At 35.4% G+C, this 18,497-nt stretch overlaps 1 protein-coding gene across 3 annotated transcripts in view; it reads left to right on the top strand.

Annotated features, from left to right (window-relative positions):
* Positions 1-14,525, top strand: part of SREK1 (splicing regulatory glutamic acid and lysine rich protein 1) — a 43,746-nt gene extending 29,221 nt beyond the window's left edge. Inside the window, exons 8-12 of one of the 3 annotated variants that reach the window (XM_068990363.1) lie at positions 1,401-1,520; positions 1,885-2,283; positions 6,321-6,416; positions 11,134-11,275; positions 12,334-14,525. In XM_068990363.1, coding sequence (XP_068846464.1) covers positions 1,401-1,520; positions 1,885-2,283; positions 6,321-6,416; positions 11,134-11,275; positions 12,334-12,483 — 907 coding nt within the window. In that variant the 3' untranslated portion in view covers positions 12,484-14,525. Of the gene's footprint in view, positions 1-1,400; positions 1,521-1,884; positions 2,284-6,320; positions 6,417-11,130; positions 11,276-12,333 lie in introns of all 3 variants that reach the window. The other 2 variants (XM_068990362.1, XM_068990364.1) reach the window with 2 other exon arrangements.
* The last annotated feature ends 3,972 nt before the right edge of the window (positions 14,526-18,497 follow it).

Below are 18,497 nucleotides of genomic sequence, written 5' to 3'. Positions count from 1 at the left end.
TTCCTGTGTCATGAGGAGTTGGACATGATTTAGGGACTGAATAGCATAAAGATAAAAGTTTAATTTTAAAAGCCATGTAATAGATGAATGATCCAGTTGAAGAGTAACTGTTGGAAAACAAATTTTAACCAACTGAAAAACGTGATTTATGCACAAGATTTCATTATTAATTGAGGATTGTTTGGAGAATTTTTTGTTTTCATAGCATTCTATAAGCATTTAACTATATGTATTTCTTTTATAAACTTGTTTTAACTTAATTCATGAAAATATTACCATCAAGATGAGTTTTAATTATGTAAGGCATACTTACAGAAGTTCATTTTACCTTCTTGGAATAATTTTTCATTAATGTTAATTGTTGATGATGATGTAGATATTAGAGTAGGAGTTTTAACCATTTATTCTGCACCAGAAACTGTTGTCAGTTTTCCATACATCATCTGTTTTAATCCTCATGATGGTCATAAGAGGTGTAGGTATGACTTTTACTCCAGTTTTTAGATGAAGAAACTCAGGCTTAGAGAGGTTAAGTGATTAACCAGAGTTCTCTCAGCTGTTGTGTGGCAGAACTTGAGTGTCAGAGCCAGACTGTCTCCAGAGCAACTGAGTCTCATCGCTTGTTGTATGCATTCAGTTCTGTCAAATTTTAATGAATAGCTCCTAGGATACTTCAGTATGAAAAATGTCACTTCTGTGTGCTATTTAGTTGGGAGAAGAGCCTAGAGAATTTTAGAATTGGAAGAACAGTTATTTTTCCTCCAAGAATTCTAGTAATAATGGTTTCTTTTAATACTTCTGTATATGTGATTATAAAATCAGGGCCTTTGCAAATTGAGTATTTGATTATATGTAGCTTTCACTCATGAGTAAGACGTTTGGTCTCCTGTCACACTAGCACCATCATTAGTACTGTGCTTTCTCACACATTCTTCTTAATATGTGTATGACAAAGCACACGGCTGTTGATAGAAACCATTGAACCATACAACCACCATTCCCTGTCAAGATAAGTTATAACCACAAGCAGTCATATTGCATGCAAGTCAAGAGTTAAAGACAATTCATGATATGAAAATATAGACCGAGAGAAATCGTCTGCACTAATTGAAGCATGTAATACTTAGCAAAGGAAGGTCACACCCGAAACCATCAGCTTAAGTCGGACATAAGAAATAGCTTAAATTCTTTCTCTATTTCTGTCTTTGTGTTTCTGTCTTTCTGGACAATAAACTGGTAAAGTTTCCAGTAAATTATGTCAGATAAGTTATCTGAAGTGTTATGTAAAGAGAATTTAAAAATACTGATAAATACTGTCAAGTTTGGTTTTAAAATTCTCCCATTTGAAATTGAAATTCTGAGACTAAGTTTTGATACTCTAACAATTTATCTTTCTTTAGGAGTAGATCCCACAATAGATCACGTTCAAGACAAAAAGATAGACGTAGATCTAAGAGCCCTCATAAAAAACGCTCTAAATCAAGGGAGAGGCGAAAGTCAAGGAGTCGCTCACGTTCACGGTGAGTTTTTTGAATTTAAAGGTAGTTTTCTCATGACCTCATTTGTTAAAAATCTGTTGTAGTTTAAAATTTTAATGAAAGAAATTGAACTTTTTTCCAATCGTTTAAGTAATAACTTAATGTCGATTGTCATTGATTTGAATCTGATGGTTAGTATGACTCATGAGATTTCCAGACTGCTTAATTCAGCCTGGTAGTTGTTTCATTTAGCTTCATGTACATAGAAATTATGTAGACATATGTATATAATGTCTTATAGCTGTTATCCGTTGTTTTGATAATTGTTGAGGAAACAATTGAGGTCTTTTTTGGGGAGTAGAATTGTTTTAGTTGTAAATTTATTTATTTATTTTTATTTTTAAAGGGACAAAAGAAAAGATACCCGAGAAAAAATCAAGGAAAAGGAAAGAGTGAAAGAAAAAGATAGAGAAAAGGAAAGGGAAAAGGAAAGAGACAGGGAAAAGGAACGTGAAAAAGAAAAGGAACGGGGTAAAAACAAAGATAAAGACCGAGATAAAGAACGGGAAAAGGACCGAGATAAAGACAAGGACAAAGAGAAGGACAAAGAGAGAGAGCGGGACAAAGACCATGAAAAGGAACGAGACAAAGAGAAGGAGAAGGAACAAGACAAAGAAAAGGAACGAGAAAAGGAACGAGAAAAGGACAGATCCAAAGAGACAGATGAGAAAAGAAAGAAGGATAAAAAGCCCAGGACACCACCCAGAAGTTACAACGCGTCACGAAGATCTCGCAGTTCCAGCAGGTTTGATAATGCTTCAGCTTTTTACCAAGAGGCTCATTGATGACAGTTTTAAGTGAGAGGGAAAATATTGTTATACATGGAATCAGTAAAATAATGGTAGAACATTTCTTTAGCAGAGGGATTGCTACAGTATTGAATCAGTGAGGAGGAAGAGATAATGTTGGGCACAGTTATTTGAAAAGTTAGCTGTCCTTTGTAATCTGCTCATTTAACTTGGCAGTGTTAACAGTGACTGCTGTTGCTGTTGCTGCTTATTTTCTTGGAGGGTGGATGGTAGGGGCAAGCTTTTTATTTTTGACTTGGTTTTATGTGGAAAAGTTGACTGCTTATTAGGCTTCTGTATTTCTTTGGAATGAGTAGTAAATTTAATATGTAAAATTATTTTTAAGGTTGCAGTATTAGTCCTTTTTGTCAATCTAAGTTCATTTTTACTGTGCTATTTTGTTGAATGTGTGATGTGTAAATTTTGGTTTTCATTTATTTGTTAAGTATTCCCTTTTTTCTTAGAACTCTGTTAATCGGTGCACTGCCATCAGGGCTTCCCAGGTGGCACTAATGGTGAAGAACCTGCCTGCCAGTGCAGACGATATACGAGACACGGCTTTGATCCTTGGGTTGGGAACATCCCCTGGAGGAGAGCATGGCAGCCTACTCCAGCATGCTTGCCTGGATATCCCATGGACAGAGGAGCTTGGCGGGCTACAGTCCAGAGAGTTGCAAAGAGTTAGATGTGACTGAAGCAACCTCACGCACACGCACACACGCACACTGCCACCAGGTGGCAGCAGGTTGCCATAGTAACAGCAGCAAACAAGGCCCTTCCTTAATTCAGGATTATCTCAACCTGTATCCATTGCTTCAGATGATATTGTGACTATAAACAAATGGAAGTTCCTAAGTTGTGTTAAAAACTGTATCTTAAAAATATATTTTAGCAAGTTTTAAAGATACTTTTGAAAGGTTTTTCATAGAGAATAATTTGAGACTGGCACGTGCATTTCCTAATGTTTTTGCTTTCTGTTTTAATAGCTTATTCTTAATGCTAGTCTTTGGTTACTTACTTGAAGATAATTTCTAGCATTTATTGAGTGCTTTACCATATGCCAGATTTTGTGTTTCAGCGGAGTTTTTCATGACTAATCTTATTTAATCCTCACAGTAAGCCTGTGAGAAGACTGTTATCATGGTTTTAAAACATGAAGAAACCAAAGCTCAGAGGAAATATTCCATCTACTCTGCACTTTAGTTAGAAGTGTAGTAGTACAGTAGCTCTTTCTCTTTTTAGTGATTGGTTAAATGAAGACTCTTTAAGTTGAAAGCAGCAGTATATGTTAAAATGGAACTTCAAATCAGTAGATCTTTGCTATATTTCAGCACATTGAAACAAAACCTGAATAATTTCACTCATTTGCTGTGGGTATCAGTTAAGCCGTACGGTGTCTTTACTGCAGTCATTTTATTGGTTGTGTTTCACACATTCTTGATGTTTATGTTTAGACATTGCCTTTCACAACACCAAGTAGTGTCCTGATTCTTTTCAAATTCATTTGAATTTACTTTTTCTGATGACTTCAAAATATTTAATTTTTTCATGGACTATTTTAAGTTGCTTGATATTTAAGAAAGTGTGGATAGTCATATTCAGTCCTTAGATAACCTCTGGGGCCTGGAGAATAAATGCTGACTAATGTTGGTTCAGTTGTTTGAAATGATTCATGCTTTCAGAAGAGCTTAAGGAAGAGTTAAAATTTCTTTTAGCATTTTTCTTCCTTACACGTGCTCTGATTTGTTTAGTGAATAGGAAACCTGTTAACTGCTCAGAAAAATAGTCCACTTAATGTTTTTATTTCCAACATTGTCTTCTGACCTACGTTTTTTAAAGAAAAAATTTTGATATTTAAGAACTTTAAATGCTTGAAATTACAGTCAATAAGGATGAGACCAACAAAGGGAAAGAGGAAAAATTGATTGAGCACCTGTTACAGATGTTACCCTAATCCTCCTAACAGCGCAGTGAGACCTGAGTTATTGTCTCCATTTATCCACTGGGAAAACTAAGACTCAGATTAAGTAATATGACCTTAGTCATGCAGCTGGTTAAGTGTGAAACTAAAATTTAAACGTCACCCTGTTTAACTCCAATTCTTATTACTAGTGCTGATAGCTTCTTTCTCACCAACTGATATTCTGGATTGTTGTCTGTCAAGCCTGGCTCTCAATACCACTGACTGGTAGTTATTAGATGTCCACCCAGACACAGTGTTCCTGAAATACAAGTAAAGAGTTACACTGATGAAGATGGAGCCATTTTGTATAAAATGGGATACACTGGCATTCTTACGCTATGAAAAAAGTTACTTCTAGTCGGAGAAGGTAATGGCATACCACTCCAGTACTCTTGCCTGGAAAATCCCATGGACGGAGGAGCCTGGTAGGCTGCAGTCCATGGGGTTGCACAGAATTGGACACGACTGAGTGACTTCACTTTCACTTTTCACTGTCATGCGTTGGAGAAGGAAATGGCAACCCACTCCAGTGTTCTTGCCTGGAGAATCCCAGGGACCAGGGGAGCCTGGTTGGCTGCTGTCTATGGGGTCGCACAGAGTCGGACACGACTGAAGTGACTTAGCAGCAGCAGCAACAGCAGCAGTGTGTGAGGTGGGGAGAGGGGTACTGCTACAGAATGGTATTGATTGAATGGAATAATGTCATCTAATTTCCACAGTAGCAAGTATAATTTTGAGGTGACTTGGAGATAAAATTAGGTAATGGAGGCAAGAACCTTAGGTAGAGCAGAAATTTATTTGTGTTCTCAAAGTTCTTGAACTCTTTCAGTCTTCACATCTACTGTGTATACCACATACAAGCATTGTCTAGTTTTTTATTTTATAGATGAAAAAAGTACACAGAATATTTTGTTAGCCTAGAATCAGCTTACTGACATATAAGGAGAACTTGAAGTCTAGAGGATTTGGTTGTTTCAGTTCTGTGGCCACTTATTATCAAAGCTTCTTGTGAGATAGATCATTGGCTACATTAGTCATTTAAGAAATAAATCGTCATACCTCATCACCCGAATAGACATCTTGCAGTTCATTGTTTCTAAGCTGACCACTCTTACGAATGAAGTAGTTTGTTAGATAGGATCACTGACCCAGTGGACATAAATTTGAGCAAACTCCAGGAGATCCCGAAGGACAGGGAAGTCTGGTGTGCTACAGTCCATGGCGTTGCAAAGTGTTAGACATGACTTAGTGACCGAACACACACATAAAATTATTATTAAAAGTATGTGTCATTCAGTAATATGTTAAGCAAAATAGTTTTTAATAAAAAAGTTTTTAATAATTTTAATCTATTTAATAATTATTTTTTACTTCATCATATTTAAATCCCAGTTTTTAAGTAATTTCCTTATACCTAAGTAACTTGTGTGCTTCATTTTAAATGACTAGAACAACAATAATGAAGTGATAGGTGGATGAGGGGGTAAAAGCAGTTTTTATCTGTGAAATGAACTAATGTAAATACTCCTTAAAGAGGCATTCTGCATTGGGTTTAGAGAGTCTGTATGTTGCAAGCCTGTTTATCTTTCACTTCTTGAAAAGGGCCTATTAACTTGTAAAAAAAACACAGTCCACAGTGGGGCAGCAGGGAGCTAGATGCATGACAGAGGATCTGGAAAGCAGCATGCTTTAGGTGTTGAGGAAGAAAGTATGTTTAACATAAGAGAGAATATGAAACATCCATTAATATCTTTCCTGCTCTAGAAATTGCGTCCAAATCACATGTAAAGGAGATCATCTTTTCTAATATGAAATCTCAAGAGATGTTTTCACTTGTCTGTTGAATTTATGGTTCATCATTTGACTTGTACTAAAATTAGATAATAGGATATTTTCATGAAAGACATTAGTTTAAACTGACCTTTAAAGAATACTCTTCGCTTGAGAGCATTCCAGACCCTTTTGCTTTTGTGTATTTGAATTAATCTTACTGGAATTACTGGTTTTTAAAATGACATTTTTGACTTTCAGGGAAAGGCGTAGGAGGAGGAGCAGGAGTTCTTCCAGGTCACCAAGAACATCAAAAACCCTAAAAAGGAAATCTTCTAGGTCTCCATCCCCCAGGAGGTAGGTTGAAAGCATGTTCTAGAATTGAGGAGGAAGCAGGGGGAAGGTTTTCTCTCTTCAGTCTGTTATTTTTATAACTTTATATTTTGAATGAATAACATGTAATATATTAGTTTGGTTTAGAAATCTGGAGAATACAAAAAGTTATGAATAGATCTTAACTTCCATGATGTGTCCATCTATCCTGTCCGCACAAGTAACGACTTTATTAGTGTTTTTGGTATATCCTTCCAGTTTTGTATATAGGAGCAGATGAGAATATATAATGTTTTTTTTTTCATCTTCCTCAAAAGGTAGTGCAAAATGTACACTGTTGTACAGTTTCTTTTGTCACTTAACTACCAGAAGAACTTTCTGTACTCATCAGAGTGCTGCTCATCCCTTTTTACAACTGCATAGTCTTCTGTTGTCTGTTATGAAACCAGCCCACAGTAACTGAATAGGTTCTCTTAATTCACTCAGCAGCTGCAGCAGCACGCAATTTAATCTTTGTCGAGGTAGATGGCAAGTGCCCCTGGCACGTGCTAATTCGTGGATGACACCAGTATGTGGAGACAGTTTCTGTAAATGGTATTGGTGGGCCAGGGGGTGAGTGTTTCTGTAGTTTTGAGAGATACTTCCTTCTGTATTGTCCTTCATAAAGGTTGGTGGCAGCTTGCAATTTGAGATGCTTGTTTCCCTGTAGCTCCTGCAGATTGTTTCCAAAGTTGTGGATTTTGGTCCATCTGATAGATAAGAAATGGTACCAGTATAAAGTAATTTTCACTGCATTTTTCTTAAAGAGTGAAGGTGACCATCTCTTCATATATTTGAAGGCCATTTGTATTTCCTTTTCTACGAATTGTATACATTGCCCATTTTTTATGGGGTCTGTTTTTATTTTTTCTATTTTCAGGAATTCTTTCTATATTGCAGAGATGATTCTTCAGTGACTTGGTTTCAATTATTCCTAGTTTGTCATTTCTTGGAAATTGTTTATGAGACTTAATTTTATAGAGATTTTTGATTTATATAGTTTAATTCCTCAAGTTCTTTTCTTTTGTGACTTTTCCATTTTGAGTCTTACAGGTAGAAAAGTCTTTCCTATTCCAAGATTATAGTAAAATTCCTTCATTGCTTCTTTTTTGTGCTTTTATGCTTTTAATTTTTGCATTACATCTTTGATCCATTAGTTTTTCCTTGTTTGCAATATTGCACATGGATATGATTTTATATTTCCAAATGCTTCTTTGTTTTCCAATATCATTAAAAACCCAATTTTCTTAACACTTATCCCATGTTTCCTTTGTCATATACTAAATTTTCTGTTGTGTTGGAGTCTGTTTCTGGGCCTTATGTGGTATTGGATTGGCTTGACTGATGACTGTGTACCAGTAGTGCCCCATGCTTTTAATTATACGGATTGTATAGTATTTCTAAATATTTAGTAAGGTCTTTATTTCCCCAGGTGGTACAGTTGGTAAAGAATCCACCTGCCAGTGCAGGAGACATAAGAGATGCGGGTTCCATCCCTGGGTTGGGAAAATCCCTTTGAGTAGGAAATGGCAACCCACTCCAGTATTCTTGCCTGGAGAATCCCATGGATGGAGGAACCTGGCAGGCTACAGTCTGTGGGGTCACAAAGAGTTGGACATGACTGAGCGCACCCACATGCTGACACCCACACATTATAGTATGATTAAATTTATTAATGGGGAAATTGATGAATATATTTATTAATAAAACTTTATGAAGGTGAGTCTTTCTATCCAGGAACATGGCCTACTTATTCAGGCCATCCTTAGTGTTTTTCATGAATGTTACAGTGTTTATTTCAAACAGATTTTATGCATTTTCAAGGTCTAATTTTAGATATATGTTGCTTTTTTGTTCTTGTGAATAAAGTCTTTCATTATGTCATTGGAGATTAGGTTTATACATAGGAAGGTTAGTGATTTTTGTATATATATTTTTTCATTCCACTATCTTCCTAATAGGTCATAGTTTTTCAGTTGGTTTTCCAGGTAGAGAAAAGAGAAATTTATAAAAGGTTTTGCCCAGGGTAGAAGGAACGTGCTTCCCCGCAGAGATCTTTTGTTTATTTGTGGGTTATTATTTTTAGATGAGAATAAAAGGAAGGTGTAGGATATTGAGGAGGTGGGACAGATTTTTAAAAAATACTTTGCTCACAAAAGTAAAAACTTCTATCAACTGTAAAAGTCAAATTAGACAAAAAGATATATTTAGAACATTTCACTTTCTTCCAGATTCCTTCTACTTTAACATCCACTTTCTATAAGTGATAAATTGTTTTATCCTTCGTTGTGTTTCTTTTTTGCAAAATGAAGCAGATACATGTATTTAAATTTTCCGTTTCTTCCAAAAGACAGCATTCACAATATATACTGTGTGTGTGTGTCTTTATATGGTCAGGTACTTTACCCAACCCCAGTTCCATTTTGACTTAAAATTTCTTAAATTGAGAAGTAATTTGCATCACATAAAATTCACCCTTTTAAATGTGCATTTAAGTGATGTTTAGTAATTTTTGTTGCATTTTTCTCAAAGAGTTCACAATTTTGTTTAGCCATCACTGCTAGTTCCACAACATTTTTTTCACGTTAGAAGAAAGCCTGTACTGATTAGCAGTTATTCTCCATGGCTCCAGACAGCCACTAACCTACTTCTTGTCTCTGGATTGCCTATTATGGCCATTTCATCTAGACTCCCAGTATGTGTGGTTTTGTATCTGACTTCTTTGACTGAATGTAACGTTTTCAAGGTTCATACATATTATAGCATGATTCAGTACTTCATTCCTTTTTAATGGATGAGTAATATTCCAATGAATGGATAAAACCAGGTTTTGTTATTTAACCATTCATTAGTTGATGGACATTTAGTATTATTGCTGGGTTTTTGCTATTGTAAATAATGCTGCTGTGAGCATTTGTGTACAGGGATTTATTCATGGCTTCACTGGGTCTGCTTTGCTCTGCTTGGGCTTCCTCTAGTTGGAGAGAGTGGGAGTTGCTCTCTAGTTGTGGTGCATGGGCTTCTCATTGTGGTGGCTTCTCTTCTTGGGGGCACAGGCTCTAGGTATGCAGGCTTCAGTAATTGCAGCATGCAGTCTCAGCAGTTGTGGCACATGGGCTTAGTTGCTTCACAGCGTGTAGAATCTTCCTGGATGAGGGATCAAATCCATGTCCCCTGCATTGGCAGGCAAATTCTTACCCACTGTACCACCAAGAAAAGTTCTGCTTACTGTAGTTTTGTAATAAGTTTTAATATCAGGAACTGTCTTCCGATTTTGTTGTTAAAGATGGTTTTGGCTATTTGATGTCCCTGGAGATTCTATATGATTTTTAGGATGGCCTTTTTGTATTTCTGCTAACAGTGCCAATGCCATTTAGATGGGGGTTGCATTGAATTTGTAGATCACGTTGAATACTATTGTTACCTTAACTCTATTTAAGTCTTCTGGTTCAAGAACATGGGGTGTGTTTCCATTTTATTTATGAATTTATTTCTTTTGGCAAATTTTTTGCCCTTTTGGTTAAATATATTGCTAAGGAATCTCATTCTTTTTGCAGTTGCTTCCTTGACTTTTAAGAGTTTTATGTAAAGATAAACATGTATACATAAGTATGTTGTAAATATATTTTTCTTGGTTTGTCATTTTTCTTTTGAATATGCTAGCAGTGTTTTTTTGCTTTGCTTTGCAAAAGTTTATGTAGACATTTTATTGTACTTGGAATTTTAGTTATGGTTAAAAAATCTTTCGTTTCATTCAAGTTAGAGAGAAATTCACTTATGTTTTCTTGTAGTACTTGTATTATTTCTTTAAAAAAATTTAGGTCTTTAATCCATTTGGATTTATTTATGTGAATGAGATACGGACCCACTTTTATCATTTTCTGAATAATAATCCAATTGTACCCAGGGCTTTTATTTATAAATGACCATCTTTTCCCCTATGATTTGAGATGGTTTATTGAATTTTCATATGTACTTGGGTCTGTTTCTTAAGTGTTTTTGTTTGTTTGCCTGGTTTTTGTGTTTATTTTTAAGCTACTCATAATTAAGACAAAGAATTCTATATTACGGTTAATTATTTTGAGTTGAAGATGTCTTGTTATGCTTCTGATATGAAGCGCATCATTTTTTCCCCTCTAATTTTAGGGATATGTTGTTTTTGCAAATGGAACGCGTTCAGTCCATCTTCTGCTTAGCGTTTGCTCTTGAATTAGTGGGTGGGACTTTGTGAATGAGAGGAGGGAGGGCGCATGGTGTCATTGGTTATTTGAAGTTCCAGGTTTTTGTAAGTCATGCAGTCTTGCCTGAGAAGTCATTCAGCCTTATCTGATTCTTTTATCTTTTTTTTTCTAAATTATTTTCTGGTTATTCATCTTTTGCTTTGAAAAAAATGGGTAAAAGTATTATGTATTTGATTTTGTTTTATCCTAATGACAGTAGATAAATAAACCTTGAATGTTTTAAAACTAAGAAATTGGTAATACAGAATTGTGCCTCTGCAGAAATGACTGTATGTCTTTAAAAAGTTAACGGTGTGGGCTTGAATTGGTGGGTTATAGGACTCATTTACGTTACTTGGTCTACCAGGTTACTGATATGCTTGTTTGCAATGCATTAGTATTAGGTAAGAATATTTAATTAACAATATACTGGGTGTTTACTTTTAAGATGTTAACTGACATTATTAATACTCTTATAGCAGAAATAAGAAGGATAAAAAGAGAGAAAAAGAAAAGGACCACATCAGTGAAAGAAGAGAGAGAGAACGTTCAGCTTCTACAAGAAAGAACTCTAATGATAGAGAAGGGAAGGACAAGGTGGAGAAGAACAATAGTTCACTTAAAGTAAGCAGGTCTTTCCATGTTTAGGGTTTAAATAATAAATATGAGATTGTTCTTTATTTCATAGAGGTAGTAACTTTAGACAAAGCTCCTTGAGGGCAACAGTGTTTTTTGGTACTACTTATTTAATATTTGTTGTATCAGTAGTTTTTTCACCTAGTTTTTGAAGATAAGAATTAATTAATGTTAACTAATGTAGACAGTTGCATTCCTTATTCACAGAATGGTATACAATAAAAATTTTAACAATGTACAGGAATATTTCTACTTGTTGCCATTTTCCTCCCTGCATTTGTTTTAGCAAATTTGACAGATGATGATATTGGTTTTGTGATAATATACCAATTGTTAGGTTTGTTGAATTAGAATAATTAATGGAAACCAAATTCTATCAAGTAAGGATTTTTTTGGGGGGGATAAATATTGTAAATACTTGGGAGTTAGGTTATTTTCCTTATACTGGTAAGTGATATTTGTGTTTTATGAGGTCTGAAGCTTTCATCTTACAGTTTTATTTATTCCCATACTGCTAGAAGTTTATCATCATTGTCAGTAACATTGATAATATCTCCTGAGCACTTGATACATTCCAGACACTGTTCCACATGTTCTCTTTAATTCTTGGTTGAGGACTGAATTTGGACTGTTCTCGAACAGTCTTTGGTAGGAAGAACAGTGACTTCCTTTTCTACATTCCCTTGTTTTTGCTTATTTGGTATCCAGATTATAAGTCTATCCTGGCCTCTATGGGAACTGTTTTACTTTGAGCAGATCTCTTCCACTTTTTCAAGTCAGGCAGCAACATTTGTTGAATTCTTCTGTAGAATTTCTCTGTACCTATTTTATTCCAACGAGTCTCCATGGATTGTTCCATCTTAGAAGTACAAAGGACATATCGATACATGTTTGCATATACTATTTATTTGAAAAGGTAAATGGGAGAAAATACCCAGTTTGACTAATTCACAAAAGGTAAAGTTACATATTTTAGCCAGAACTAGATGTAATAGCTGGCAGCTCTTGAGAAAAATATTAAATATATCCCTAAATACTCATTGTAGGAGAAGGAGCACAATAAAGAACCAGATTCAAGCGTGGGCAAAGAAGTAGATGGCAAGGATGCCCCAAGGACTGAGGAAAACAGAGTGCAGCAGAATGGGAATTGTCAGCCCAACGAAGAGAGCCTCTCTGCCAAAGCAGAAGCAGTATAGGCCCGGCAGATGCACCTCTAAACACACGCTGGAATAGAATCCAAAGCTTTTAATTCTCTCAACAAGATGTTAAACAGTGAAGAAATCCAGTAGAGCATAAAGATGCGCGCTAACGGCGTTTCTAGTTGTTAGGTGACTTTGTGGCCATCTTGATACTGAGTAAGAAAACAAAGCATGGACATCAGGAAAATAACAGGTGTGACCCAAACTCTTCATCCGCTAAATCTGTGCATTGCCATGGCGGCCGACACCGTTGTCACGTGGTTTGTTAGTGTTTGCCAAGAACCATTACAAATAAATGGGACATTAAAGATCTAAATTTGTTATACCATCCATAAAGAATGGAGATAAGCTTTGAAGGCTCTTTTAAGAAATGCTAGAAACTGATTTTGTATTATTTTACCTTTTTTTTAAGTTCAATATATACAGATTGATAATGTGCTTGAAATTGGTGCAAATATGTACACACCCTTGTAAGTGCAGAGTTTGTAAGAAGTTTTAACATTTACTTCACAGGATTTATAGTGATTGTGTTAAATTCTCACTGTTGTGTTTTCTTTTGCTCACAGTTTAGGACAGTGGTTTTTCTTTAAAATAGTTTTACAGATTAAAGTTGCTTAAATAAGTGGATTACAAACCAACTGACAATGCATGCTACTGTTCTCTTTCAAAAGGAAGAACAACTGTCTGGAATACTAATGACATATTAGTATTCAGTGTTTAGAATCATTGGGTCTCCCCACATAGTAAGCATTTCTTTTTGAACTTTCTTGACATTTCTGAGCTTATTATGAACAATATTGCAGTGTGTGTTGTCAGCTGTAGGTGGTAAAGGTGCCATTTATAAAAAGAAAGCTGGGTTTTCAAAATGGGCTACGGGAGCACAAGCTGAAGCTTTAGTGCCTTCTACAACGTGGTATACTGTTTTCTAGAATTTTATATGAGCTTGTCATTCTCAATTCATATGGAATTTAGATGGGTATTTCATTCCCTCCCATAGGAAAGTGTGAAAGTGATATGTCAGAAGAGCTCCTTACTTACCTAATATGAGAGGGAAGTCTGTGTTTAAGAATGACTTCAGCGCTTAAAACAACAGTGCAGTTGTGGGACCATCAGTTTTATACTGTGATAACTGAAAATGAAGCAGCGTGTTCTTACTTTACTTAAAGCAAGACCCTTTAGTTGTCTACATTGGATGGCCTTAATTATTACCTCTCAATCATCTTCTCGTAAATGATGTGCTGAAATTGTGCTTAAAGGAGAGTACATGAGGTTATTTGTTTTATGTGTAAAGTATGTTTACTTGAGCTTAAAATATAGGTCATCCTACATTGTTAGGCACACTTTTTGCAGAAAGTATGCAAGTAGTAAAATGACAACATTACTAATGCTTTCCCCCAAACCACAGCTTATAGTTTCAGAACTCTTTTCATTGTTATGTTTCCAAAAGTTATACCTTTTAATTAGCATGTTATTAAAAAAAATCAAGTATAATTATTTCAATGCAATCTAATACAATCAAATTACTCAGTTGCCTTACCTCATGGGAAGAGTTACTTATGAATTTAAAGAGCTGAGTAACACATCAGTTACTTGGTTTCAACTTGAGTTTTCTTTTTAATGTTAATACTATTGAAACTTAAGTATTTTGTGGAGAATGGAAGGAATTGCCCTTATTGCAAGTAATGAAGCCCGGTTTGATTATGAAGCTGCTTAACTACTCTTCATGTGTTCACAATTACTGTGTTTTTTTTCCTCTTTGTCACTATGTACATTAAAATTTTTGAAAATGCTTTACTATGTAAAGTATAGATGGTCATTTTAATCATTCAACCACATACGGTTGGCTGGTAAACAGCATATTTTGATACAGGAATGCTTGGGTGCATATGGAAAGATTGTGAAGGAGTGTGTGTCTTGCATTAAAGCTTCTTATTTATGATATGTAAGTAGAATAGAACAAATGTTGTTTGAATCTTTGTTATTTTTAGTACCATTTCTCTAATAAAGCTAAGTATTTTAGAGGAAAATATTTGTTCATGCATTTCAAAACAGCATCTTAGGTTTACTCTGTTCTTGTTTCAGTTGGCATAGCTATGGAGATTGTTTTGGTATGGAGAATGCATGTTTGTGTGGTGTCTATAAAGCAACCAGTTAAAGTTTGAGTATTTTCTTGTGCTCTGTCCTCTATTAAATGTTTGGTAAGTTGGTAATTAACATATGTAATTTGGTTTCTGATGCCAGTTATTTTTCTTGCTGATGATATTTATTCAGTTTTAAGACAACCATACCAATCTTAAAAGACACTGATTTATAAAAATTGGGCATGAGTAGGAATACCAGACAGAGAAGGCAATGGCACCCCACTCCAGTACTCTTGCCTGGAATATCCCATGGACAGAGGAGCCTGGTAGGCTACAGTCTAGGGGGTCGCTAAGAGTCGGACATGACTGAGCGACTTCACTTTGACTTTTCACTTTCATGCATTGGAGAAGGAAATGGCAACCCACTCCAGTGTTCTTGCCTGTAGAACCCCAGGGACGGGGGAGCCTCATGGGCTGCCGTCTATGGGTTCGCACATAGTCGGACACAACTGAAGTGACTTAGCAGCAGCAGCAGCAGGAATACAGAGGCCCAGAGAACGTGAAGTCATTTTCTTAAACAGGCTTAGGGAAGCAAAACTTTCTAGGGTCTAGAGGTAAGGGAGGGAGGGTCGGGGTGGGAGAGGGGTGGAGAGAGAGAGTGTGTGTTTGTGTGTGTGAAAAAGATTTTCTCTTTGATCACTTATAAGGGCTGATATGCTTTCATTTGTTCATTATTTTCTTTTAAGGTATTTCATTACTTTTTAAAAACTGTCTTTTTCATCCCAGGTAGATGTTGTCAGGAAAACTTGAGGTAAGGCCAAGAAGAGAGCCATTTTATACTTCATACTATCTGTAAATTATCTTTTTCAGCTTGATTATATAGTGACTATATTCTGTTCCTTAAATTGTAGTTGCTGTTCATTCTAGACAAATTCTGTTGGTCCTTCTGTTTTTGCTCTTCAGCAGTGTACACTTAACTGTTAATAAAAGATGTTCCTTTATAAGCTAGCCAGTTTCATGTGAGGAAGCAAGTATAAACTCTTAACTTCTGCAGCTGTCTCGTTATTTTCTATTTAGTCTAATTAACACACAGTTAAAAATACACTAGTCAGCTTGTGCTTTTCTGTTTAGAATTATTTTCCAAGGTATTCAGTATTTGCTATGTTGATCTTGAGAAGTATCGGAGACTTAAATTTTGATGTGCGATTTAAAAGTAAACACTGGCATTTAGAATCAGTTTTTTTTTTTTTTTGGGTCAAGAAAATAAGTTCTTTTGTGATATTAGTCACCCTCAGTATTCTCATTCATTCTTATATGTTATATGGGTTGCTGTGTTTAAAACTTGACTCTGGAGGCAAATTTGGTCCCAACTGAAGATATCATTCAAATTTAAGGAGTATAATACATAATAATGGCCTTTTAAAAGTTTAAAAATTTGGAATAATTGTTGTTCAGTCACTAAGTCGAGTCTGACTGTTTGCAGCCCTATGGACTGCAGCATGCCAGGCTCCTTTGTCCTTCACTGTCTCCCAAAGTTTGCTCAGATTCATGTGCATTAAGTCAGTTATGCTGTCTAACCAGCTCATTCTCTGCCACCTCCTTCTCTTTTTGCCTTCAGTCGTTCTCAGCATCAGGGTCTTTTAGTATGATTTGATTTAAATCCTACTTTAGTAGTTGAATTAGCAGTTAAAATGAATTCTTTTTGAGCGTTGTATTGAATAACATTTCAATGAGATATTTCTTATGTTTTTATTGAAAGAAGTATCTGGTTTTAATTGGGTCACTTATGAAGTAGAGCCATTTCCACAAAGTAATTACGTTCCTTCGGTGTTTTAAAGATTTTAAAAGAATTTTTACTATGTATATACTTAATATTTTCTCATGTTTATTCAGTAATAGTCATTTAAAATTAAATTGTTGATTTTTAAGTTTCAGAGGTTAGTGCTCTCAGAAGGGCTAAGTGATATTTCTGGAAGCAGGAGTCAAGTATAAATGTAATAAAATAATCTTTTAAAAATAAAATTCACTTCCCTACTTAATCTTGGGTTTGTGGGTGAATTTGTTTTTCTTAAATACACTTTTATTGGTGATTCTGCCAAAGATTGGTACATAATTTTTAAAATAAAAGCTAAATTTTATTACTAGGTGGGATTTAGAAACTAATAACTAGATTTCTTTCTATTTCTTTTTAAGGTACTTTTATAGTTTCTAGCAATCAATTTATTAAATTGTTAGTTTATATGTAATGCAACATTTCTTAACATACTGTTCTTAGATTTTTAGTCTGTCTGATTTTTAAATTTACTTTGTAACATTTTAATTTTGAGACTTGCCAAACTTTTACAAAACTTCACAAATTTTACCAGTAAGATTTCCTTTCTGAGGATTGAAATAGAATGATAGTTGCCTTCATTCTTGATTAACTTCTATTTGCTAGGTAGACAATTTCTTAACTGTATCTGTAAGTTCAAATTCATGAAATTCATGCTGAAAGAATTAGAGTTGAACAGATTGTTCTACCATTTAAGGTTACTGGTAGGCAAAAAAGTGTTGGGAGACAGTACAGAATTCTGTTAATTTCCACAGGAGGTTATATTTGGGTGTACTGTGTAGTTATATAGGTAGTTCAGTTTAATAGTTAAATATTACTTTTCTCCATCTTAACTCGGTTTAATACAGTAGTGCTATTCTTTACATAATGCTATATGGATTATCAAGGGAAGGGTTTAAAATGTAAAAAAGAGGTACTGCATAGATGGTGTATATTTATGTGAGTAGGACTACTTCCAAATGGTACTAGTGAAGATTTATCAGAAGCTGCTGCTGTTGTGTTGCTCTATTTTTAATAAAATGAAAATCTTAAAGTCTCCACTGTTGAGTAGTAATTTCATCTAAGACATTTAATTACATATTTACAGTGTACTTTTATAACTGAAAGGTTGTTAATAGCCTTTTTGATCATTGGGTATGCTTCATGTTATGTGGCGATCTCAAGTTAAAGCTTTGCATCTCTTAACGTTTTGCAGTGTTCCAGTAAGTGACAGCGGCTCTTTGAATCTCCCTTTTATTTTCAGAATCAACTTTCATTTTTTTATTGGAGGATAATTGCTTTACAGTGTTGAGTTGGTTTCTGCTGTATAATAATGGTAATCAGTCATGTCCCCTCCCTCATTAGCCTCCCTGCCCTCTCCCATCCCACCCCCTAGGTCGTCAGTGAGTGCAAGGGTGGGCTCCCTACTTTATAAAGCAGCTTCCCACTAGTTACCTGTTTCACACTTAATGGTATATATATGTCAATGCTACTTTCTCAATTCATCCTACCCTCTCCTTCCTCTGTTGTGTCCAAAAGTATGCTTTCTATGTCTTCATCTCCATTTCTTCCCTGTAAATAGGTTAATTATAGTACTATTTTTCTAGAGTCCATATATGTGCCTTAATATACGTGTTTGTTTTTCTGATTTGTTGTTGTTTAGTTGCCAAGTCACGTCCGACTTTGTGACCCCATAAACTGCAGCACGCCGGACTTCCCTGTCCCTCACCATCTCTAGGAGTTTGCTCAAGTTCCTGTCCATTACATCAGTGATAACATCCAACCATCTCATCCTCTGTCTCCCTCTTCTTCTGCTTTCAATCTTTCCCAGCATCAGGGTCTTTTCCAGTGAGTCGGCTCTTTGTGTCAGGTGGCCAGAGTATTGGAGCTTCAGGTTCAGCATCAGTCTTTCCAATGAGTATTCAAGATTGATTTCCTTTAAGATTGACTAGTTTCATCTCCTTGCTGTCCAAAGAAGTCTCAGGAGTCTTCTCCAGCACCACAGTTCAAAAGCATCAGTTAATTCTTTGGTGCTCTTTATGGTCCAGGTGTCAAAACAGTATGTGACAACTGGAAAGACCGTAGCCTTGACTGTACGGACCTTTGTCAGCAAAGTGATG

This window comes from Capricornis sumatraensis, chromosome 18 (assembly GCF_032405125.1).
Source record: "Capricornis sumatraensis isolate serow.1 chromosome 18, serow.2, whole genome shotgun sequence".
Taxonomy (NCBI): Eukaryota; Metazoa; Chordata; class Mammalia; order Artiodactyla; family Bovidae; genus Capricornis; species Capricornis sumatraensis.
This window is presented reverse-complemented; position numbering and strand designations above follow the sequence as displayed.